This window comes from Solanum tuberosum, unplaced genomic scaffold (genome assembly GCF_000226075.1).
Source record: "Solanum tuberosum cultivar DM 1-3 516 R44 unplaced genomic scaffold, SolTub_3.0 scf00235, whole genome shotgun sequence".
NCBI classification, from domain to species: Eukaryota; Viridiplantae; Streptophyta; class Magnoliopsida; order Solanales; family Solanaceae; genus Solanum; species Solanum tuberosum.
In genome coordinates this window covers 666035-692708 of record NW_006239159.1, presented here as the reverse complement: position 1 = coordinate 692708, position 26674 = coordinate 666035, and the positions used below count along the sequence as shown (strand labels likewise).

The window sequence follows — 26674 nt, the reverse complement described above, 5'->3', positions numbered from 1 at the left end:
AGCTGAAAAGAATGCACAAAAGAGAACATGTCAACCAGATTTCATAAAACATGATTCAAACAATATAACAAAGAGAATTTTGTCAATTACACAAATTTGAACAAGACAACAAGTGCACTCACAAACTTCAAAAGCTACACTTTAAGCACTACGGCTTCCTAGGACTATGGGGGTTAAGAAAGAAACAACATCATTTACAAGAGCAGCTTCTGTTCTAGCGGAGATGGTATTAACACTATTCTGCTTTATTGAGAAGATTATTCTTGTTCCACTTGAGTAACTCTTTTGTGTGTCAGCTGAAGGCTCGTGTATTCAATGTCATTTTCAGTTGAGATGTTGGATGAGACAGATGAACTGGGAACTGAACTCGAAACGGGGTTAGGACTATTTACTTGACTCCTAAAGCTCTGAGAAGCAACATGTTGGGAAGACCTGGAAGTTCCAGAAGCAGGATTTCCCTGAGCTTCAGCAGCTAGTCGTCGAAGAAGATCCATAACAGTTGGGAGGAACCGTGATGAGATGGAAATAAGTCCAGCAAGCTGCAGAAAAGGAAAGCTAACTTCAGTGAACTCACATACAGTAAAATCTCTTGCCCTCTTAAATGGAGACGGGATCTAAGCAAAAAGTATTTCATCCAGAGAAGATCATAACACACAAGATTCTGCAGTACTACAATAGCAATTTCAGTAAAATATCAGGAAAGGGGGGAGGTTCACAAGGCAGGCATCCTTAAAGAATATCAGACTGCAGTAATAGTTATAATTACTCGATGCTTCTTCTCCTCTAATTACAAATCTTACTAATATTTACTTTCATCTCAATATTCTATGAGTTGGGGATCTGTTCAAGGTTATCTTGGCAATGGCTGTGCTGCAATTTATCGAAATTATTGACTAGTAGAATAAGTGTTTTAGTTGAATCTTAAAATTCTGAACCACAGAGAGATTGTATTCTCAAGATCACGAATCTATTTCAAAGGGCTAAGCACTGATCAGTGAACTTATGGCAGTACAAAATAAATGACGTTGGCACTCATACAGCTTTTGGAAAAAATATTTCCCAAAGTTCTAAAGAAAATAACATTGTTTGGAAGACATTTAAAGGGAAAGTTTGAAGAAAAATGGTATTTAGATTGGGTGTTTCTGACAATAGAAATCTACAACTGGTAACCCTTCACCTTGCTAACACACTTCCGAGTAATCAAAAGCTTGTCCCCAGGTGATAATTAAAAAATAAAAGCATAACATTAAAGGAGTTTTGAAAAGCAAGTTTTAACATAATAGCAGGTAGGAAATAGATGGAGATCAAAAAAAGAAAGCAAAAGCACCGACAAAAAGTATGCTACGGTGATGAGATTCAAACTCTATTAGGCTAATTTTGAAATAAATAGGGTCAGATTCAGTCTCCTGCTGACCACAAATGTTTCTTTAGTCTTCTCGAAACATTTTGTTGTTAAATGTGTTTCCACTATCGCACTATTTTGTTGTTCTTGTTCCTTTCTGGTAGGCTTTGCACTGTTTTCTTTGTTAGTTGCTATGTTTTCTACACTGTTTTCTTCTTCTTTGTACTTGGATTTGCTGCTCTTGAGCCGAGGGCCTTTTGGAAAGAGCCTCTCTACCTCCACGAGGTAGTGGTAAGGTCTAGGTACACTTTACGTACCCTCCCGAGACCCCACTTGTGGGACTTCACTGGGTATGTTGATGTTCCTGATGAGCACGTAAATTCAAAATGAGGCTGCTCATTTCGTGGTGCGAGGGGATGCTTCCTCAAACCCTAAGGAACAAGTAGCGGTGGAAGAGTCTACTGCACTAGGGACAACTGTTGATGCCAAACAGACCACTAGTGGTGATGGACAAACTAGAAATGTGAAGAGTGGCTGGAATACACTCTTTACAGGGAATAACCTTGCTGAGAAAGGTATGAGTCTCAACTTCATACCCCCTAAGGTGCAGAATGGTATCAAGGTGGTAGAATTGGTGAAAGCTGAAGTGGACAAGGATAGTGAACAGAGGAATGGACAGCCTATAAGTACTGAACTCGACTACATACTCTGTTAAACAAGTGTATAAGACCTTGAGAGGTGACTTCCATAAAGTGCCATGGAGAAGATTTATTTGCAACAACGCTGGTGCCCCAAAGTGGATTTTAATCCTCTACCTGGCTATCCAGAAGCGACTGTATACTCGAGATAGGCTTATGAAATGGAGGCTTATTGATCAGAATACCTGCCCATTGTGTGAGGTTCAGGAAGAATCAGGGAACAAGCTCTTACTCTGGCAGAATTACCAAACAGATGCACTTAGCTGGGACAATGAGCTGAAATGGATGATGGCCCATGTGAATGGACGAAATGCGACAGCAGAAGTGTTCAGAGTTATTGTTGCTGGGTGTGTGCTTCCTCTGGCAAGAGAGGAATACTAGAGTCTTTCAAGGCAAGAGGAGATACGCTGCATCCATCACTAGATTGATTGTTCATGAGAGGGTTAGGAGAGCAAGTTTCACACCCAAACTAGCTAGTAGACTAGATGCCCTTAATTTTTATCCTTGAGCTGCTGGTATAGTCTAGGATGTTCAAGTTAATTTGCTAGCTGGAATCATGGGACTATGTCCATGAGCCAGCTTTTACTTTGAGACTTGTACAAAACGGCACTTCGGTCAATAAAATCCTTTATATACCAAAAAAAAAAAGTTCAAAATGAGGCAAAGCCATGATACTTAAGGTTTTGGGTTCAAATCTTCTAGTCATCGCAAAAAAAATAAATTCCACTTGTAGGACCAATGACAAAACAATCTGCAGCATGATCAAACACTCCACTGCGCATGATCACCGAACAAAAACTAGGCTCTTTGAGATCACCTGCACGAAGACATGTTGCAAAGATAGAGAACAAACTTCTCCCAAAGAAAAACAAAAGCAAAAAGAAAAAAGTTGTATTGCCAATGCTTAAGGCTACCGTAGGCCATACCCTCCCTGCGCTATGAACTAAGCTGTTCCTCTCCCAAAATGAACAAGCAATACCCCCCACCCCCAACATGGCATGTCATAAGGCACCTACACCAATTCCTTGCTCACCTAAAAGAGTCATATCTCTAAGCTCACAGGCGTGTCTCCACCATTAGGGTCGCAAGTAGCTGCGGTTGAGAGACAAAAAGGACATAACTTCTGATAGTATTTTTCGTTCTTCTTTATAGAGTACCTCCCTCGAGAACCAAATAAGATTTTACAGTCTCATAAATTTCCAGATAAGGTAGCACAAACAAGCAATATAGACATGTTAATATTTAACACATAATTTCAAGTATATCAGCACTGTGGCTGGATGCACTCACTCTTCCTTTACTTTTTCCCCTACCCCATTCGGACTTTTTTGGTTTTTGATAACTGAGAAATGTTCGAGGGTCAGTGGTGCACGGTTCAAAATAGGATGGATAATGGGTTTGCCTCTTATTACTCCTCCACTTAAATATCAGGCATCACCCATGACACGGTGTGAACCCATGACGTGCGCTTAACCCACACATCATGCCCTATGCTCTTTCCACTAGGCCAAAGCCCTGGAGACTCAATTCGAATCCATTCTTCCATGGTTCAGAAAACAGTACTTGCATCTTGAATTCCACAGAGGAAAAACTTTACTCCAGCATTTTTAATTTTTTATTTTGCTTGAGACAAGCTGAAAACAAGTCATAGAACACATATCAATGGTCCATACAACCTAAAAAAGTACGATGTTGAAAATAAGATAGTGCCCCCAATCACCTCCATCTTGAAAAACCTTTTGTTATTCATGGAGGGAAACAGAGGCAGCAGATGCTCAGATAAGGAAACAGTTGGTTGAAACAACCCATCTTATGCTCAAGAAAACGGTGAAACCATAAATGATAATAAGGAACAATTATTGTACTCACAATGCCATTCCGGAACTCCCCAGGAATGTCCATCTGTATCCACAGAGCTTTCCCAAATAAATATACAACAAAAAGAATGAAGAAGTAGAGCGGATTTCTGTGACAACAGAAACTGAATTAGGTTGAAGATAAAGTATGGAAAAAATAAAGGAAGTGCAGTAGAAATAAGTACCTTAAAAGAAGCATGAATTCATTGAAACCAAGTATAATCATAGCCACTATAGCCCAGGCAGGAGGTAACCAATTATTGCTTTGCATGTATGCTTCCTGAAGCGGAAAGAATTTCATGCATCAAAACGGTCCCAGTACTTGAAAGTGATTGCAGATTATGTCCTCAATAGGTGAACACAGAGATAATTGAGAAGCAGTAAAACTGTGTTATGTATTACACTCCTTAAAAGAATAAGAACAATAAGAAAGACACATATTTAGTGTGACAAGTATCACGTGAAAATAGTTAAAGGTGCACCGAAAAAGTAATCACGCATGAAATATACAATATAGGATATGCAAAAGTCCTGTATTTGCAGTTGAACAATGGGAGAACTAGCAGAAAGTGAATAAGGCAAACAGGAAATAGGATCCCTATAGTCTAGACAATGCATTACAAGAAAGTGCATAGGGCAAACAGGAAAAAGGATCCGTAGGAACCACCTAAATCAATATATTCAACTAAATCACAAGAAATACATCAATCAAGCAGCATGCAACACTTTATGCACATTGACAAAACCGGACAAGCCTTTTCAATTAACTAGTCAACCAATCACAGTGCCTCAATCAATCACTGAATGAGGCTTTTCCTTGCAAAAAAAAAAAAAAAGAATGGCTTTGATGGATCCTCTTAAGGTAACCCATAAAGTGGGAATAATCATTGATTCTCTTTTTCATTTGTATTGCAAAAAAGAAATGACATTAGCATTTCATTTCTAGTGGTATTCGGAGTGATTAATGTACGTATGGTATTAATCCACAGGGTAAAATTAAAGGATTCCAATGGAAGATCCAAAGGAGACTGCTTAGCTGGAAAACAAGGCTCAGGGTGTTGGGTTCCATTATTTGCATCTCATCTAGTGTCTCACTCACATTGACACCTCTATTTTACTTGCTTTCTACCCCGCTTCCAACCTCCCGGAAAAGAATAAGAATCTGAGCCTGTTTACATTTCATCTTCTTTGCTGCTGACATTGTTTTGTCAGCCACACCGTATTGCAAAAGCTAAATTTTGTTAAATGGGAAGGGAAGTCCATCTGTTTGATGAAATTAATGCTCCACCTGAAAAACATCATGTGAGAACTTATGGGTGGTATTCTGTACCAGACTGTCAGCATTAGTAGGGCAGACCTACATAGTGTCAAGAGGGTTCATATGAACCCGCTTCATCAAAAAATTACCCTGTATATATAGGTATATTTGGTTTGTCTTTGAGAAAAATACAAGTATAAATTAAATATTGACCCCCCCTTGAGCCATCAATTGCCTTTGGTCCAGAAAATCCCATCATTGTCCAGGAAAAAACACTTTCAAAAGAGATTTCAAACAGCATAAGATTATTGAGAGTGTTTTTTAAGCACAAAACCAAAGAAGACAAAGAAGAAGAAGAAAATTTGCAAGTTTGAAAATAATCAAAAGAATTGAGTACCAACTGCCAAAGCAGAAATTGAGGAAGAACATTTTTTAAATTGCAGCAACTAAAGCAAAGGAGGAGTATTGGGATTTGTTTTCACTTATCCCAGTAATTTTTAGCATAATAAGTTGCCTAGGTTTAGGATGAATTTGAAATTAAAATTTCCATTGGGTTGTTTTAGTTATTTTGATTATTTAGCCTTTTTGAATTTTTTGTTATGCAAATTATGTTTTCAAGTTGGCTATTTAAAGCGCTTCTATGCTTAATAAATTTTCAACCCTTTTTTGTTGCCCCATCTTTTATAATAACCAACAAAACTACACTATTTTTAGGTTTTTTCTTTAAACAAAATCTAAAAAAGCTAAAAATAATTCCCAATTTTCAAACCCTTCATTGCCTCTGACAAGTTTAAATTCAAAGTTTCATTACTTCCATAACAGTCTCCCTTCTTGTGATTGGCCTTATTATTTTGATTAAATAATATATTTTAATTCTTTATTTAATAAAATTAATTAATGATTAAATATAATTATAAATTATTTAATAATATTTAGCTTATCGACTTTTTTGTGCATCTCCTTCTTTATATGTTGAACCCCCTCGATGAAAATTCTAGGTCCGCCACTGAAGCATTAGGTACTTTTTTTCAGCAAAGCAGACAACAGCAAGAGTGAGAGCAAGGTTAGGAATCTGCTCTAGCTTTTTTAGTCTTTGTATTTGGCAGGAAGCAACTATCAATGGGGAGTATAAAGAGTATAATACATTTTAGCATTTTAGAAGAAAGGGAAAAGGGGTCAAAACAGCTTAAGACAGTTGAAACCACTGCTGCACTAGTCAAATCAAAATAAATTTGATTCAATCAACATGGCGTGTCATTGAAATATGCATGGACACTAGACCACACTGAAAGTATGGGACAGACGATCCAAAGCCTAGTATTGAAGAATAACTCAGAGTATCTCTGAGATAAGAACAGGACTGGTACTTTTTTCCAGTCAATGAGTACTGAAAGAAGGAATCAGTGGGACACAAGAGCAGATATATCAGTCTAAGCAAGAAACCAGGAAAGAATTTTACAGTAAAAAAGTCAGGGTACAACTGCCAAAAGCAATGTATACTTCTTTTACCTGTGCTGAAATAGCTTGACTAACGGTATACTCTGTTTCTGCCATGAATTGTCTCCACAAAGATAAACACTGCACTGGTGTGAGCAATGTGTTCTCTGGTGAAACCTAATAAACATTGTACCGGTAGTGAGCAATTTATTGGTGAACATAAAACAAATACAACTGCTAATGTAAGTTCATTGGACCTCTTCCCATGAGCTTGAGGCAAGGGGGTCACAAGAATCTGCAATATCACTATTCCGAGAAGAAAGTGAAATCTTCCCTTCCAAGAGTCTAGAGAAAAGTATGCTTTCTATTCTGTCTGATTTTTCATCCAACCGTATGGCAGCCACTATAGACAAAAGCTTCAGAGACTGCTCCAGATAGAAGAAAGAAATGATAAGAAACTTCTAGTTCTGGGCACAGCAAACACACAGTCAAACAGTTCAAGATGAACCGTAAAAAAATCATATCCTTGCAAATACCTCAGAGCGGGCCTCCAATGTTATTGATTTAATGTCCTCCTTCCCTGTCCAAAGCCTTGGGATTGAATCGCTATCATGGCTGAACACAGTATTAAACCTAAAGGCCCAAGCTGTCAGTAATTTAAAGGTTAAGACAACAGAAGATCAAATATAAAACAAAAGAAATTGTCCACCTATCCTTCATTCGCATCAAAACTTTTCCAGCTTCTTCTCTTGCTATTTTCTCCACAACACTTCTAGCGTAGTCCTTCAGATTTTGCATCATTCTGTCAAATGCATCCTGGTCCAATTCAAAGCCGGAAAGAGCTGGGGAGAAGCATGATATGGCCACATCAGTCTCGCGTTTTAGAAGCTTTCTTATTGAGGCCCATGTTTCACTCCCACCAACCTCAAAAAGGGACTCTACAGGTTCAGCAAGTGCAGCTGTGATTTGTTTCTGTCAAATAAAAGGAACCAAGATAAACAAAACAAAGATGCCATTGGACATAATTTTTACCAACTACAAATGGTGGATTTTCTACATTAGGAATCTTACCTCATAAGTGGCCTTCAGTTCTGATAACTTATCATTACAAACAGAGGACACATGGGCCTCAATATCACGACGGAGTTTGTCACGAACTTTTGAAGCATCCCAATTAGCATGTCTTATGGCAGCATCTGAAATTGGTAAAGAGAAAATCTCAAATTAATGGGAGCGAAATGGTGGGTATGAACTTCCATTTCAATTACTACCAACGCTTACTGCCTTACAATCTAGTGGGATCAGTGGTAGTTCTCCACACAATAGGTGTGGTTTCAATTGTCACTATTTCATTCCTTGCACCTTCCCTTTCTCCCATGTAATGAAAATATTTTGGAGAAAAACTTCCATTTCAATTTATATTCAAGAATAACACAAAAACAAAAATATGTTGGTTTTTGAAAGATGGTGCTGCAAAAAGGGTTAAAAGTATGGATTAAAAATATCTCTCAATATAAGAGGGTTTTAAATAGGAAACTTACAACAAAAAAACTGTATAATTCAAAAAACCCTAAAATATCTCAACAAACTAAAATAACCTAATAAAATCATCATAAATCAAAGCATTTTAAAGTTAAAATTGGCTATATTGGAGACTTCAACAGTTTTTTAAGACCTAACAATTCAAACCTCATGTAGAAGTACCTGAACATCCCTTGTCAAATTCAGTAATACAAGACTCGGAGCATGTACGAACAGATGCCGCAAATGCTTCTCCTCTACGTAATAATTGTTCCAGCTGAGTCTTAAATGTTTGAAGTGATTTAACACGTAGATGCCCCAACTGTGAAACAAAAGCCGGATGGACCAACTGCAGAAAGCTTTGCATGATGAGCATGTAAAATAATGGTGAAAGTTTATTCCTCTTATTTATCATCACTTGAACGCAATAAAATTTTAACTCTTACCTCACTACGGTGCACACACAGAAGAAGAAACTTACATTAAGATGTAAGGAGTATCATTTTTCTATATAATGAGACATTTATGCATAGAAATAGAAGGATAAAGTGCGGGCAGATAAAACATACATTCTGATCAGAGGACAGATGTAAATGGGTCAGTGAGGGCTGGGAAAAGTAGACACTCAGGAGAATGAACTATTTACACTTTCTAACAAGCCACCCCACTTGTCGAAGCTGTTTTGAGGTAGTGGTTGATTTGCTTGTCAAACTGCCACAGATCCTTGCTTTTCTCCCAAACTGCATCTTCCTTAGCTTTTCCCTTCCATTGCACTAAGAATTCTATTTTCATATTCTTCTTACTGTTCCCAACAACCTGGTGATCAAGTATTTCTTCAATTTTTGCTTCAAACTGCATTGACACCGAAGGAGGAGTCCTCTTTAACCTGTTTCTGTCCGGATCATCAACATCTTCAAAATACCGGTTTCAGATAACTTACATGGAACGTTGGATGAATTTTCAATCTTTCCAGCAACTTCAACTTATATGCAACTTCACCTACCTTTCAACTACTTCAAATGGTCTGTCATACCTTGGAAGGTGCAAGCTGTTATTGAGTGGCAGGCACCAGCTGGTGTCAAGGTTTGTGGTCATTCTTGGGGATCGCCAATTACTATCAGAAATTTAATGTTGGATATTCAAAGAAGGCAGTGGCCTTAACGGACTTGTTAAAGAAGGATGTTAAGTAGGACTGGTCGGAAAGATGTGATGCAGCGTTTCAGAATTTAAAGGAAGCCATTGCTTTAGAGCTAATACTTAAAGTGCCTTATTTTGAATTACCATTTGAAAGTGCACACTGATGCATCCAACAAAGCTATTGGGGTGTGTGCTAGTGCAGGAAGGTCATCCGGTGACCTTTGAAAGTTGGAAACGGAATGATGCAGAGCAGAGAGATTCTACTCACTAAAAAAAATGGTGGAATTAGTGCACTGTTTGCAGACTTGGAGGGTATATTTGTTGGGTACTTGCTTTGTAGTACAGATTGATAATGTGGCCAATACATTTTTCAAGACACAAAAGAATCTCAGTCCAAAGCAGGCACACTAGCAAGACTTTTTGGCAGAATGACTTCATGTGGGAGCATAAACTAGGAAAGCACAACCAAATTGCTGATGCATTGAGTAGGAAAGAAGTATTTGCTTCTGTATATTCAATATCTATACTTGAGACTGATTTATTGGATATAATCAGGTTGTGTGCTGTGAATGATTCACTCTATGTAAAATGGGTGCGTCAAGTTCAAGATGGGACTGTTAGAATGTACTAGATCGAGGACGATCTTCGTTATTATTAACGGGGGAATAGTGGTACCGTAAGGAGGTGAACTGCGTAGAGATTTGATGCAGGAGCCACTGAGCCAGGGAAGCGCACGACACTCCGTGGGCGGATCATCCGGGTGAAGAACAAATGCTAGTCTTACTGTCCCGTGTGTACTTTTGGTCGAAAATGGAAGATGATGTTGAATCTAATGTGAAGACTTTCCATGTTTGTCAAATGAACAAGACTGAAATAAGGAGGCAGGTTTGTTGCGGCCTCTTCCTATTCCAAAAAGGCCATGGTTATTTGTTTCAATGGAGTTCATTTCTGGATTTCCTAAAGATGACAGTAATGCATCTATTATGGTGGTGGTAGAAAGGTTCTCGAAATATTCTATCTTCATTGCTGCTCCAGTTAATTGCTTGTCGGAAGTTGCTACTAGTTTCTTCTACACACATATGGTGAAATTCTTTGGTATGCAAAGTGACATTGTGAGTGATAGGGATGCACGGTTCACCGGTCAGTTCTAGATGACTTTGTTCAACATGATGGGATCAGACCTGAAATTTTCAACGGCTAACCATCCTCAAAACTGATGGCCAGACAAAAAGGATCAAGCACTTGCTGGAAGAATACTTGAGGCATTTTGTGAAACAAAGTCAGCGGAACTGGGCAGACTTGTTAGATACAGTGCAGTTTTGCTATAATCTACACAGGTCATCGGCAAGAAGAAGAGTCCATTCTAACTTGTTCTAGGCATGCAGCCTATGACGCCCCTTGATGTTGCAACACAGAAGTCATGGTATATGTCCAGCTGCTTACTGGTATGCAAAAGACAAGCATGAGATGCTTGTTGAGGCACAAGACAGTTTGAGGAAAGCCCAGTTTCATAGGAAGAAGTATGTTGATCAGCATTGACGTGCAGTTGAGTTCAATGTCAGAGACAGTGTTGCTTAATCTCACTCCCCAAATCTGGAAGCAGATTGTGAACAAGAAGAGACTTAGAGGGCTGATTCCAAGGTATGATGAACCATTTGAACTAGTTGAAAGGGTAGGTGAAGTTTCTTATAAGTTTAAGTTGATGGAAAGATTGAAAATTCATCCCACGTTCCATGTAAGTTATCTGAAACCGTATTTTTAAGATGTTGATGATCCGAACAGAAACAGGTAAAAGAGGGCTCCTCCTTCGCCCCAACATCGTTTGAAGCAAAGACTGAGGAAATACTTGATCACCGGGTTGTTGGGAACAGTAAAGAGAATACGAAAACACAATTCTTAGTGCAATAGAAGGGCAAAGCTAAGTAAGCTGCAGTTTGGAATAAAAGCAAGGATCTGCGGTAGTTTGACACGCAAATTGATGACTACCTCAAAACAACCTCGAAGAGGACGTTGAGTTCAACTAGTGGAGGTAGTTTGTTAGACCCTCAGTCTCAAAGATAATTATAGTAAAGGTTTGTGCATTGGTCTTGATATGTGCTGTGACATGCTGTGCAAACGATGTACATGGTTGTGGCGACTAAGTGTGCAAACTCCAAGGTGCTAGAGGTGTTGGCAAGGCAGCCTTGGGCGCAGCAGGAAAGGACAGGCACATGACTGATGACACCTGATTGGAATGCCCGCGATAGTGGCACCGGCAAGGCAAGGCAGTGGTGTTGGCTTGACGATGACAAGGCAAGACTGCACGATGAGGCATGGCATTGGAAGAAGCTGAAATAATTCTACAGTGTTGGAAGGATGCTGAAAATATTCTAAGTGTTGAAGAAATGGAAATTCAGCTAAGGCTAAGGCAAAAATCACCCCTGGTGACGAATAAAAAATCACCCCTGGATTATCCTTTCTCTTCCATTGCGCAGCCAAATATGTTTAAAATATGTGGACTCTTTCCCCACTTCCTGTGTTAGGTAAGACATATTGGAGACTCTTAATCTCCTAAATTTTGCAATTCCTGGGCTAATAGTAGATCTTGGTCAAGAAAATTCGTTCTAGAGTCTTGTTCAGCTAAACAAGTCGAGCACCATGTTCTTTCTATCCATTGTCTAGAAAAAAAAAATTGCACGAAAAGCAAGGAATGTGTAGGCAAAGATATAATCTACAAAGACCCCTCTGGAGTAGATAAAAATTACATAATCTAATAAAAGTACACTGGGAAGAGGTCAAGAGGGTAAAGATGAAACCAAAAAAAATACAAATAAATGAACAAACAAACAAAAAACTAGTCTCCGAGATAGTGAACCAGATGAGTTACTAGCAAAATTAAAAATATGCAGTATAAAAACATGATTCCCTCCAGAACGGTAACAGTAAGTCCATCTTGGGCAAGAGATTCGTACAGTATTTACTGATCAAATTACCAAATGACTAGCAAAACTTAAAAGCCGGAAGCAGATCCCATGCAAATTCATGAGGTAATTCGTCCATGAAACAGTACAACACAAAGTTATATAGGCCTCACCTGCAAAGCTTTCGATATAAATTGTTGACGTTTTGAACTTCTCACGTTTTCTTCGAAAAAGACAGATTCCGCATCATATCTGTTAAAAGAGAAAACAGATAACTCAGAGCATCAGCTACAGCTCACTCTAAAGGACAAGACAAGAATTCGACCACCTGCTTTGCAAAGTGTCTTTCCTATTTATGGAATTGCAAAACATCAAGTTCGGATGTTCAAATGCATGACATGCATATTAAATACAGGAGCACATAGCAAATTGTTCATTTAAGTCCTTATGTCAATGTAACCCATCTAAATGCTTATCCTATGTTAAGGGGAAGTTTGAAATATTTCTCTTTCCTTGTTTAGTTTCGACGTCAAGAAAAAGGAAAGAAGTATCATTCCTTAAAATTCAAAGAGGGACAAGATGCGTCCCCATGCTGTGCTTCCCTCCGGCCTGTTCCTGGGTTAGGTTAGGGGAACACCCAAGCAATTGCTTCACGGATCCAAACATGCTCATAAGGTGCACTATAAGAATAAGACCAATAGAGACTTCATAGAGACCATTTGAGTTGCTGATCATAGTGCTCTTAGAGAAGCATATTTTGAATATATAGGAGTGAAAGTTCCCAATAAATAAGTACTTTTTCATATCCTTCTATGAAGGGTACGAGCACGTCCTCGGTCACCCCCACTGGAATCCGTCAAAAGTTTCTTCCTTTTAAGGATTCTATATAAATTTCTCTATAAATGGAGATTGTTGCCTTCTCATATAATTGCAACACGAGCGAAATGCCTACGCTTTACAATTCTGAAGGTGGAGAAAAGGTTATAAATAAACGGACTATTAATCCAACCTTCAGTTTGAAACTATTTTTGAGCGGTAAAAAGGGTAAAAAATAAGACGGTCCAAATTGGACAAACTCTTCAAACCCCTCTGAGAACTCGTCTTTGAACAAATGAATGGAGTCGCTACAAAATTACAATACTACCAATCCTCTCCTTTGGGATAGCATTAGTGGTCCAACTAATATAGTTAAAACGCAGCCACTTACTCTGACAGAAAGTTATCTAAGATGGAGCTTAGTCGTCTTCCAAAATTTCGAACTGCATCCTCTTGCACTTCATGCTCAAGAGCTAGCCAGTCCTATATTGGAGTAACGTTTGAGCACTGTATATTTATGTTCCAAACAAGAAAGTAGAGAGCAGTTGCTAGACCTCATTTATCATCAAACTACTGAACTTCTCATTTGCAATTTCTTCACAACGCACAGTGGCCACCATGACCTACAAAAGGCAAATAGTTTGATCATTATATCTTGAGTAAATAAGCTGTCAACTCATTACCCGGCAATCGGCATGCTTCACCTTGTGAGCAGGCAAGTCGAGATCCTTGTTTTCTTTGATGACTTTCCATATTTGCTGTACACTGTAAGAAAAACCAGAGGCTGGAACAACACCCCGCCTATCGCCAGCCAAGCCTCCTGGAGAGATGGAGTGGGAAAAAAGCTGCCTAAGTTGAGCAACCTGAATGAACAACATACAAAGCCAAGACATGTAAAAATCACTTAGGATAGGTAATCAGATTCACAAAATGACAACAATCTGGTACTAGCAGATATTATGCAGCTAAAAAAGACTTACCTGATCTTTAAACTGCTCTTCCTTCTCCTCATAACTGGGTAGAGCAGTGACTTCTACCTTCACATCAGAGAGATAAATAAGGAAACTTAAATATAGACAGCTGTACTGATAACATAAGAATACAGAAAAAACCCTCACATTGAAAAATTCACTGAGTTGGGTGTCCTTGTGTGCTTGTGGCTTTTGAACTGCATCCCATATCTGCAAAATTAGTTACTCCTAATAAGACTGAACACAAAATATTTCATTCTTTTGCCAGATTATTTTTCATAGCAGTAGAGAGGAATAGACAAATTCAGTAAGAACAACAACCACTTCAAAGCGACAGAAAATTCATTTACCGTCTGGATATCCTCCCTCAGAATAGGCTCCAGATATTCTAGTGGAGTCTGCAAGTGCAAGGAAATTTGAAAAAAATCGGTGGCCAATACTATTCAGGAATGTAAATAGTAAGGCAACTAGTGAATCTTAAAAACATGTTGAATAGAAAGATATAACAGACCTTTGTTTTATCACGTATAACAAAAAGAAGGGTAGTCTTGCGGGGACTAAACAAACGCATCATGACCTAGCAAACAAGAAAATATTCAGACAATTGAAGAATCAATCACTTGCAAGGAGCCAAATAAACTAGAGTTTACCTGAAATACTGTTTTGAGAAGAGGTTTATTGGCAGCCTGCTCCCTACCAATATCATGGCACCACCTGAACACATAGGAGGAATATCCCAGTCAAACAACAATTCCATTTAAGGTGATCTTAACCAATGGTACATGCAAAATTAAAGAGGAACGCATACCCAAAACCAGTAAAAAATGTTCTTTTTAGGGGAATTCTCATGAATATGAAAAAGGACTTCAACAATAGCACGATTAGGAGTGAAGTTAATTTCCTATGCTGCCACTTACAGACGGCAGGTAACTAGAAGTTAAGCAATAAAAGACCCTCTAACAATGCACTCAGGTCCAAGAAGCCAATCATGTCTTCAAAGCTGCCACCTATTCTGAATATAAACAAGTTGTTCAAGATAAGTGCATTATCAGTTTCTCGGGAGGCAAAAAGACTACCAGATGCAGTTCTATCAAGGTATCAACCATATGTTCTAAGATAAATCTAGAAGCCATGTCAAAGAGATCAAAAAAGATAGTCAAGGATGTTATATTCAAACTAAAGAAACTGAAAAATTCAGTGATCTATTATAAGGGTTAGATGAGCAAGTTAACTTCATTTTTCTCAGTCACCAAACATCATGCTACAAACAAACTCACATGTTTATTAGCACAACATCTGCAACAGCCAAAGCAAACAAGGCACTTTGTTTCTCAAATGTTGTATCGTCCTGCAACCAAGAATTTCCACCACAGTAAGATAATGTAGAGTACAGTAAATTAATTGACTTAATTCTGATGGGAAAACAACAATCTGCAAGCACATAAGTTTCAAAAGGTGATGGATGTGCGGTAGTAAGCTAAGCTTAATTAAGCATTACCATTTGTAAATGTAATAATTACACCCTCTATAGAAAGGAAGCTTCATTGCTAATCCATGTACATGAATTGGGATGGGCAACATAGAAATATACTAACTTCATCCGAGAGAGCGGAAAATATAAATGACAAGCACCATACAAATATTAATTTCATTTATGGACTGCAAAATATTTCTAGAGAGATCTTTGGTCTTTTACCTATTTAACAGCATGGGCAGCGAAAGGTATCTACTTTGAGGGGGATAAGACATAAATAGCAGAGGAAACATAATGTATAGTACACTAGAGAGTCTAGAACCATAAAACTTCATCAGTGATATTGATCACCAGAAACTTGTGACACACTCCTCAACGAATTTCCAACATCATGATTATCTTCTTCTGCTTGGGTTTTATTTTGCTCCCTAAGAACTTGAAGTTTCAGATCCCTGAATGTTCTAGCATGTCTGATAGAGCTCATTCTACTATTCCATAATCAGCATAGCTGTCCAACTTAACTAGTCCACCATGAGGACATTGTTAGAAGAATAATTGTACCTGGGTTGCTTCTTTAAAAAGGTTGACCAAAACTAAAAGTGATCTGCTAAGGTGTTAAAGTTAAATGGGTTTATAAGACACCTCCTGAAGTATGGCATCTTATGTGTAGCTACCAGGTTATTATTTCTAGTTTAAATACAAAACTTGTGTCATTATAATATAGCGTTACGGTCCTTAAACCAGATGTAGAATTTCTTTTATGATTTCCCGTTGTCAAAAAAATATGAACAACTTACGTCTATGTTTGGAAGACCAACAACCGCAAGACACAAGGATTTTAGCCATTCTCATGGATTCAAGTATGCTTCCGCATCTAATTTTATGTTCTTGATGATTTGACATGGAAGATCTTGGGAAAGATGATGGTTTTCATCTTAAAGTGTTTTGGTTCCAAATAATTGGTATCAGAGCCTATACTATTCTACTCATACAGACTTTTGTGCGTTAAAAAAAAGTTTCAAGCATATAGTAGGCGCTTCTCTGCCGTCAATCTTGTAATTTGGAATCGGAGCTCTGACCTCCTTTTGAGATATGTGGGCAGAAATAAAGGTCATAAAAGGTTAATATCATTGTGTTTGATATTAAAATTAATTCTATAGTAAATCTATTTGTCATTTGACAACAACAACATACCCAGAAATTCCACAAGTGGGGGCTGGGGATGGTAGAGTGTAGGTAGACCTCTCCACTACCTCGTGGAGGTAGAGAGGCGGTTTCCTGAAGACCCTCGGCTCAAATGTGCAATTCAGGTATAAAGAAGAAGAAAATAGTGATGAAATATAACAACTAATAAGAGAAGAATTATAAAGACTAAAAGAAAGAATACGAACAACAACAAAATAGTGTAGTGGCCGAAACCCAGTAAACATGATAATAGATATTGAAAAGTAGAACTACATGAATACGGCTAGTATAACGAGAACAAGCAAGGCAACACTCCACTACCTACTAACACTCGACCCTGATACACGACCTCTACACCCTCTTATCTAAGATTATGTCCTCAATAATCTGAAGTCGCGTCATGTCCTATTTAATCACCTCGTCCCAATGCTTTTTCAACCTACCTCTACGGCTCTATCTCTTCCCATGCCTACTACATCAAACCTCTCACACCTCCTCACTGGGACATTTGCACATCTCCACTTCACATGTCCAAACCAACACATCTTGCTTCTCTCATCTTGTCCACCATGGAGGTCACTCCTACCTCTACCTTATCCTGGATAAGGTCATTTCTAATTTTATCGCTCCTTGCATGCCACACATCCGTCTCAACATCCTCATTTCTACAACATGATCTTTTGAACATGGGAGTTCTTTACTAGCCAGCGTTGTACCCCGTACTACAATGTCCTCAGTATGTCTTTGACAATTAAAAAATATAGGTAAAAAGAGGGGTTTGTTTCGCTATAGTTTCGGTATTGAGATGTGGGGTGGCTGTTTCCTCCTCTATGTAAACAGCTAACAGAAAGGGGCACAATTTTTTTATTATTATTATTCTAATGTTCCGCATGATTAAGATTTTGTACTCAATTTAGTATTCTGGTTGCTAATTTTTGGTTAAAGAGATTTGAGTGCAACTTGTCATTACTTTTTGTAAATACATTAAAACTGTTAGTGAACTATTTCAATTCGAGATGGCTATTTCGGTATCTTCATTAATCGAATTAATATGTTCTTTTGGGAGAATTTAAATTTGGATATATAAAGTTATATATATAAAGTGTTATGGTCCACAAACCAGATGTAGAGTTTCTTTTATGATTTCCCGTCGTAAAAAATATATGAACAACTTACGTCTAGGTTTGGAAGACCAACAACTGCAAGACACAACTTGTCATAACTTTTTGTAAATACGTTAGAACTGTTAATGAACTATTTCAGTTCGAGATTGTTGTTTCGGTATATTCATTAATTGAATCCTCGCTGCCCTTTAAGTTCACGGATCATGTCTTCATGCCCACGACTGTTTATTTTTAGTTTGAGAATTGATATGTTCTTTTTGGAGAATTTAAATTTGGATATTGGTGAAGTTATATATATATAAAGTGTCATGGTCCTCAAACAAGATGTAGAGTTTCTTTTATAATTTTCCGTCGTCAAAAATATATGAACAATGTCTAGGTTTGGAAGACCCAACAACCGCAAGACACATGGATTTCAGTCGTTCTCATGGATTCAAATATGCTTCCGCATCAGGTTTTACGTTCTTCATGACTTGACATGGTAGATCTTGAGAAAGATGATGGTTTTCATCTTGAAGTGTTTTGGTTCCAAATAATCGATATTAGAGCCTATATCATCTCAAATCATTCGGACTTTTGTGTGTCCAAAAAAAATGTTTCAAGCATATAGTAGGCGCTTCCCCGGCGTCAATCTAGTAATTTGGAACTGGAGCTCTGGCCTCCTTTTGAGAAATGTGGGCAAAAATAAAGGTCATAAAAAGTTGCTATTGAATTGTATTTAATATTAAATACAAATAGTATATACCAACTTGAGGTGGGAACCAAAACTATTGTAATTTCAGTGTTCGCCAATTGCAATAAATTAATAGCTTCAGCACATAACCAAGTTGTGTTTCTCTCTGTTCCCTCTTGTCTTATTTTCTCATAGTAGCTAGACAATTACTTGTACAGTTTGAAATCTTTGTGAAGGGGAGCAAAACTTCATGAGAAGGCTAACAGAACTCCATCTCCATAAACGATATAAAATTTTAGCGCAGAAAACAAGTATAACTTGGCTGGCATTTGAGCATTTTTTGTAGATATGGAACATCATGGCCCATGATGCCTTGTTAACATATTTGAAGAGTCCAAGAATGTCTTAATGGCAAAATATTTCTTTGAAACTAATTAACGTATACCCGGCGTTAACCAAACATAAAGAAAAAATACCTCCCAATGATGTACACAAATCTCACTTCAAGTAGAAAAAGGTAAGGATACTCTTACCAAATAAGAAGAGATCACAATCTACCCAAATGAAGTTAAGTGAGAGAACAACATAAATTGCAACAAGTGAAAGACCATCGTCCTCCGAGTTGGGGAGAAAAGAGGCAAGACAAGTGAAATGATGGCTTTGTCACCACTGCTAGGCGGTGGTCAACACACTCACACCCAACTTCAACCTCACACACACACTCATGAATTCGTCTAAGTCCTTAGGTGACATAGTAAGAGTAACAACACAGAAACCAGCAGGAACAAGTCCCATCCTTTATTAAAATCAAAGATAAACAAAGGACTAGGCTTCATGAATTTACTAAGGCATAGAACACACTCTACAGCCTTGGTCAATTTTTTGCCTAAAATTTGAAACTTCTGCACATAGGCAGAGTTACAACTGCCCATGTGCTTGTCACATGGCTTAACAGAAATCCTTTCTGAAATTAACTAAGTAAATCAGTAATATTCTAACAGCTATACAACATTCGATTTTCAAATAAAGAAATCCACTTCATTTTCCTTAGCCGAATTTGTCTTGCCCACGCTTAGAATATTTCAACCTTTCTTCATACTTAGTTTTATTTCTTGTTTATGTTAGCTTCGTGCTCACATTGAATAGCCTTGTCTTGCCATCATCAAGTCATCTCATAGCCTTGCCTTGCCGATGCCACTTCTTGCACGCATGCCATCAGGTGTCATGCGCCTGTCCTTGCCATCGTGCCCAAGTCTGCTTAGCCAATACTTCAGCATCCTTGTTCATTTCTGCCTACTAACACTTAGTCGCCACAACTACATTGTTTCATCAAGCACATGTCAACGTTGCTTACTTAGACCGAGGGTCTAACAAACCACCCCCACCAGTTGAAGTCGATGCCCTCATCAAGACTGTTTGAGGTAGTCCTTGTCTCCTCGATTTGGTCATCAAACTGCTATAAGTCTTTACTCTTCTCCCAAACCGCATCTGCTACAGTCTTTCCCTTGGCATGTGCGTGATGAAACAATCTAGTTGTGGCGATTGAGTGTTAGTGGGCAGCAATGAACAATGATTCTAGAATGTTGGCTAAGCAAACTTGGGCACAATGAAAAGGACATGTGCATGGCACCTGATGGGCCTGCCTGCAAGCAATGGGCATCGGCAAGGTAGTGTGTTGGCTTTACAAGACAAAGTTGTGATATGAATTGACGATGGCAAGATAAGGTTGTTCAATGTGAGCACGACGCTGGCAGAAACAAGAAATAAAACTAAGTATGAAAGAAGGTTGAAAAAACCTAAGTGTGGTCAAGGCAAATGAAGGCCATGTGCAAGGCCCGTGGGTTGCTTTATTTGAAATTTGAATGTCGTATAGTTGTTAGAATATTATAGTATACTTAGTTAATTTCATAATAGGATTTCTATTAATCCATGTGCCAAGCAAATGAGCAGTTGTAACCGCTTGTAACTGCCTATGTGCAGAAGTTTTAAATTCTGGGCAGAAATTTGACGAAGGCAGTAGAGTGTGTTCTATGCCTTAGTAAATTCGTGAAGCCTAGTCCTTTGTTTATCTTTGATATTAATAAAGGTTGGGACTTGTTCCTGTACGCTACTGTGTTGTTACTATACTATGATACCTAAGAAAACAGTCTAAGGACTTAGACAGCTGAAGTTGAGTGTGAGTGTGTTGACTGCCTAGCAGTGGTGACGAGGAAATAAATTAGCTCTGTATCAATTGGTTTAATGCAAGTGTATATGTATTGTCTGAGAATATTCTTTCAATTTACTTTGTTCAACAACATAGTGCAACTTGTTTCAGTTTGACACGTTTAGGATATGCCGTTACTTTTGTTTACAAGGATATGCACAGCAGCACAAGATTGTACCAAGTGACCTAAAGTTATAGTGTTGATACAATATGGTTTGTGGCATTTTATGATTCAAAACATTGCATCAGGTTATTGTAACATGCTTTAAAAAGATAACAAAATGCTTATTACCTCACCCCTCTCTCTTCCATCAGTACCCTCCAAATCCATGACAATGGTCAATGGCTCAATGCCGACAGCATTTGCAATCCAAATTCCCTTGGTTGTTTGATTTCTGAAATGAATTTTGAAATACATTTATTTTAGAATATGAAAAAGTTGAATTTTACTATATTTCCTTATTTAGAAGAGGTATTTTGATGTTCAAGTTAATGTATGCACAAAGCGCCAAAGAGAGAGTGAGGGAGCCTCACCTTCCTCTAAAAGCATCCATCTCCCTGAAATTGGTATAGAATAAATGATTTAACAAGGTACTTTTCCCTGCAGACAAAAATGCATTTAGGATTAGCACTATTAAAACTAATCATGAACAAAATTTTACTTACAAACAAAATAGAAAAGAAAAAATATCACAATGAAATGACAAAACAGAAAAAACAAAAAGCAAATTCAGAAGAAAAGCGACAAAGCTAGTAAATACTTGAAGAAAAGCCGAATGACAGTAACATAGCAAAAATTTCAAGTATATAGAGGTACCCACGAGGCTTATCCATTAAATTCTCATTAAACAGTAGTACAAGCAAAGTAGTATCACAATGAATTATGCCTGCATAGAGCAGAACAGTTAAGAGAAGATTAGACACCAACTTTAATCTTGAATTGAGGTGTAGACCATATTTCAAAGGTGGTGGAGGTTTCATCTCGATAGCAAGAAGAGCCATCAAAACAAAATAAATGCTGAAATTGATAAAAACATCTCCGTCTAAAATTTGCAAGCAGAATGAATAGAAAAGATCCACATAGAGGCCAACTTTTTTCAAATCATATTTCAAAAAGGGACCTTCACAGCCAAAATAACACCAAATTTAAATTAAAACATCCCCTTTTTCCAGTTTATCAAAAAAATTAGAAGCAGTGCATAACAATAACAATGGAGGATAAAAGAGCATGCAATGGGGTTTTATGAGAGAAGCAAAATTGATACTATAACATGTCCTTCTAGTTTCAAGTTCATCAAAATGTATAAGCAAATGAAAGAATTTCGAAGAAATAAAGCATACCACTACTTTGCGGTCCCATAATAGCAACAACAGCATAAGATAGACCACAACGGTGAAGTTTGACAGACTTAACGAAATTCTGGAGACCTTTGAAGTTGAATTCTCCATTAGCATCTATGAGTTGCGTTGAGCAACAGTCCTCCTTACCCATGGAAGCTTTTACAATTCTTCCAAGCTAAAAGCAACTATGAATTAGCTATATTTTCTTCTTTTCTTCTTCTTCTTTCCTCCCTTTTCTCGTTTGTTCTAGAGAGAATATTACGTAACCTTGTTTTTATGCAATCTTTTATTCTCACTCCATTTATTTCTTTCCTATTATTCTTAAAACTAGCAAATTTACTTGTGCTTTTGCTTTTGCGTGGGGGCACAAGAGCAAAATAGATTATTGTGCTAATTTTTATTTTTATAAAGTCAATCTTGACTAATTAAATTATTTTCAACTATAATATTTAAGATAACTCATAACATTGTCCAGTAAAAAAATTTTGCTCTTCCATTGTGAATTTATATATAGAGTAAGATAAAGGTTAAAATGCATGGATGAAATTGCAAATGTTGAAATACTCGATCATTAAAACCTCTTTAAACCATTTCATCAATCTCATACTAAGCATCATACCCAATGTGAAGATAATTTTTTTGACAATTAAAGACGTAAAGTTTTCATCCGGCAAAATAAAAAGAGAATTGCAAAATATAGATGTGATAGAATGTGCGTCCTTTGCCAAGTATGAAGATGATTCTCCCTCAGACTATTTGAATTTGTAAAGCTATGACCGGAGTTCAAAGTAATTAACAGATTCAGGTAGAGGAGACAATGAATGGGGAATACAAGGTAGACAAAATGTGTCCGCATTCAAGGTTATTGTTTGCTATTTCTGTGTCCACAATTTCAAATTCTAGCAACTCAGAAATTTCATGTACTATTTGCGAATCACGTAGTTTGTGTTGAGTAACAAATATCAACTGCAAGAATTAGTGAAAAATCTTTCTTATTTCTATGTGCACAGTTACAAATCCTAGAATCTTCAATAATTCCAGTTCAACATGTGCATTCGCGTATTTCAGCATCATTAATCACTGAATAATAATTTAGGGAAGGGAGAGATAGATGAGTGTTGTAAGAAGCAACAAAAAATACTAATGAAGGGAGAAAATGAAAGGGGCAAATGGAATAGTAAGAGTTTCAAAGGGCGGCATTGCCAAAGCGGTGTTTACTTTTCCTTCGCATGCATTGTGATTTTTAGGGAATTTACCAAATTTTATGATTTCGAAGTCAGCAATTTACCAAATTTTGTGGTTTTGAAGTCAGTTGTTGAGAACGACAAATTTTGGTTGTAGATTGGGAAGGAAAGGTACGGAAGGTGGTGGCAGGAGCAGGGAGATGAAGCGGTAGAAGAGAGTAGTTGGAGAAGAAGAATAGGTGATGGTTTTATTTATGTTGGCGGTTGTTGGCAACATGCACGGCGTTTGTGGAGTCGTAGTAGGTGTTGAAGGAATGAAATGGAAGTGACGCTTGAGTGCGACGATTATCGTGCAAGGGGAAGAGTAGTTTTGTCATTGCATAAGTAAAAAATAGTTTCTTGCTTGTGGGTGTGTCACGTCGCCGGGCTAATCATATTCAAATGATTTTTTTTTTTAATATTACGACATTTGGTATCCATTTTTAAAAAAATTGATATTTGTATTCTATTTGATACTGTATTTTTAAAAATAAATATTAGAAAATCAATTAAAATATATAATATATGTTAATCTAAAGATGGCATTGAGTTATTTATTAAACAACACCCATATTTACAAGATATTGGTCCAAGGCTAGGCCCAATTAGGCAAAGAAGCAAAACAAAAAGGGATTTCATAAATATACAATAAACTAGTTTGTTTATAAAAAATATAGTCAACTTTTCATTTACATAAAATATAGCTCAAAATTAGAGATACTATAAAGTCCAAAAAAAAAGTCAAATTCGCTTGTTCAAAAATGAAAAAAAAAATCTGATTTTTCTATGTATCGTCGCTCAAACGATGATCTTCTCTCAAACTTCACTGAGAAAAGCTCAATTTCACCGAAAACATCAATTTCGTCGGTGTTTCATTGTCAGTTCTTTGATTTTGTCGGTGATTCATTCAATTTCTGTTTTGTTTCATCAATTTTTTATTAATTCATCAATTTTAATGGATTATTTCACCATTCTGAATCAACACAACATCATGTGGGAGAATAATAATAAATACGTCAATTACGTTGTTAATGCTATTATGTCAATTTCGATTATGATTTTGAAGATCTAACTATCATTGTTTCCACACAAATTGACGTCGATTCCATAATATATTTCATGGAGATCAAATATGTTCGTACTGACTATATTAATACATAATAACATGAGTGTTATGATTTATATAAAATTGAAACAATTTTAAAAAAATATATCTTTCTATGCACTGTGTCATGCTAAAAGAAATTTTTATGAAGGACTTCAACAACTTGACTATAATTGCTAGTATCTCTATAGAAAATAGAGGTAGTATACAAAAAGTATACAATGTAGATATAATTGAAATGCTTGAGGGAAATCATAGATTGTGGGTGAAGTAGTAAGAGAAGGTAAATCACATTATTGATAGTTACTTTCTCTCGAAAGTTGAAAACGACAGATTTATAAGGATAAGACAACGATTGTCAAAGTTTTGAAGAACTACACTATTTGAAATTAGTTTCGATTTAGGGTCAAGATATCTAGTTCAACAAGGTGATGTAACTTGTTTTTGTATACCTTTGTATATTGATTGTATATGCTTATTTGATTGTTTGTGTTTTTATTAGGTATAACCTTCAATGTATTGATAAAAATTGCAACTGATCGTTTATATCTTCAAGCTTAAACAAGTCAAATCTATTCAAAGTTCGAAGTTTCAATAAAGTTCACTCATACTATGTGCTTGAATTATATATGATACAAAGTCAATCTAACTCAACCATTATTGTAAGTTTGGTGATAGAGAAATTTAATAATCCTAAAACTGTCTATACACCTAGAGATATCATAAACGATATTCAAAAAAATTATTTTGTTGAGCTGACTTATATGCAAGAATGGAGAGAAAAAGAAAAGAAAATGAAATTGATAAGAGAGACCTTAAAAAAAAAAAAAACCTTGCTGGATCAAATTGTAAACTATCGATATATTTGTATATGATTGCGCATATAAATTCAAGATTTATAACAAGGCTGCATAATCAAAAGATGGATGCGGGAGCTTCATATTTTTTGTGGCTTCGCTGTAGAGTGTTGTCGGGTGCACGTCGTTCGAGGTAAATTTGGTTATAAATCAGACTGTTGTAGCCTTTTTCGAGTTCTTATTTTTGGCTTTCTTGAATTGGTGATATCTTGGTCATTTTAGCTCGATTTTGGGTGATTTGAAGTCCCACATGTTGGGAATTATCGTGGTTACGTCGTGGAGTGTTCAAGGAGTGTTGAGCTCCATGCGATTCTCATAAATTCCGAGTTTAGACTGCTGCATGTTTTCTTTTAAGTTGATTAAAGTGTGGTTTTCTTGCATGTTGGGTTTTGCTGCGTTTTGAGCCTCGAATTGTGTTCCATTTTGGAACACAAGTTCGGGGTACTGTTTTGGGTCTCTTGGCGGAGTCAAATCTGGACAATTCGGTGTGGGTCCCACGATTCTCGTTTTGACTCCAAAATTGACCCGTCTCTGTTTGTTGTGATTTTGGTGTCTAAATGACCGTACTAACGCTGTGATCCTATATTTGATAGAGTGACCGTGTTCAAAGGTCAATCGAGAAGGAAAAGCTTCAGCAAAGTGATTTGGAGCGCGCGCGGTTGACCTTAAGGTAGGCTACGACTTCCTTACTATTAGTTTGAGCTTAATTGTGTAAAAGCATGTCGATTGGAGTGAATTAGGGGTGGGTACCAGTTTCCTACTTTACTTTGATTAGATACCTCATGTTAGGATCGATTGGCCATATTTCAGGTGTAGTACCATGTTAACCGGTTTAGTAGATTGCATGCTTATGTGCTAAATGCTATTGCATGCTTGTATGCTATGTGTTGTATGCTTTGTTCATCCTTAACCGTAAGCATGATGTCCTTAGTCTAGGTTAGACTAGCATTGCCTTAGATTTATGACCCGTTTAGGCTGGATAGCCTTGACTTTCTGCCGACGTCGTTAAGATGACTTAGCTCCTTGTAGATCAGAGTAGCAGACTTGAGTCTAATAGTTTGAGCCTTAGATTAGGCGTTATCGCTACTTGCTGCACTTCTGTAGCTTCTCCTTCAATTTGGCGGTTCCAACGCGTTCTCGAAGGTTCGGTGCATCACTAGGGGCGTGGGATTGAGATAGTATAGGCTTGGAGCCTTTTCTGTGATTTCTTGGAGTGGACGGTGTTCCACGATGGTTGTTGTTGGATTGGATCCTATTGGAGATACCATCACCCCCGGGGTCGTTCTTTCTTGCTGGGCTGGGAGTGTATCGCTGGCTGGGTAGACTCGGTGATTTAGGCGATCGCCCTCGGGCCTCTCTTTCTAGTTGGGCTAGGAGTGTGCTGTTAGCTGGGTGTCCTCGGGTCGCTCTTTCTAGCTAGGCTGGGAGTTGACTGCATGGTAGGACAACTCACGATATCTACCTCACCCCCGAATCCCTCTTTCTAGCTGGGCTGGGAGTGGACTGTTTGGTTGGGTGCCCCCTAGGGTCACTCTTTCTAGCTGGGCTGG

The 26674-nt window shown here is 37.5% G+C and overlaps 1 protein-coding gene across 3 annotated transcripts; it reads right to left on the bottom strand.

The window, feature by feature from the left end:
* Positions 1–18: 18 nt before the first annotated feature.
* Positions 19–22240, bottom strand: LOC102580214 (protein ROOT HAIR DEFECTIVE 3 homolog 2-like). 3 transcript variants are annotated; one of them, XM_006356836.2, is made up of 22 exons: positions 21940–22239; positions 21133–21199; positions 20891–20993; positions 15214–15284; positions 14587–14650; positions 14448–14513; positions 14287–14334; positions 14084–14146; positions 13946–14002; positions 13670–13828; positions 13520–13588; positions 13357–13448; positions 12323–12401; positions 8296–8461; positions 7663–7787; positions 7301–7563; positions 7128–7224; positions 6849–7016; positions 6664–6768; positions 4082–4176; positions 3910–4006; positions 19–539 (listed from the first exon to the last, which is right to left on the bottom strand). In XM_006356836.2, exons 1-22 carry the CDS (start codon positions 22088–22090, stop codon positions 258–260), a joined length of 2487 nt encoding a protein of 828 aa, XP_006356898.1. In that variant the 5' UTR covers positions 22091–22239; the 3' UTR covers positions 19–257. The 3 variants fall into 3 exon arrangements, with proteins under 3 accessions (XP_006356898.1, XP_015168654.1, XP_015168653.1); XM_015313168.1 differs by lacking the exons at positions 19–539; positions 3910–4006 and having other exon boundaries at positions 4088–4302; positions 21940–22240; XM_015313167.1 differs by lacking the exons at positions 19–539; positions 3910–4006 and having other exon boundaries at positions 4088–4282; positions 21940–22240.
* Between the last annotated feature and the right edge of the window lie 4434 nt (positions 22241–26674).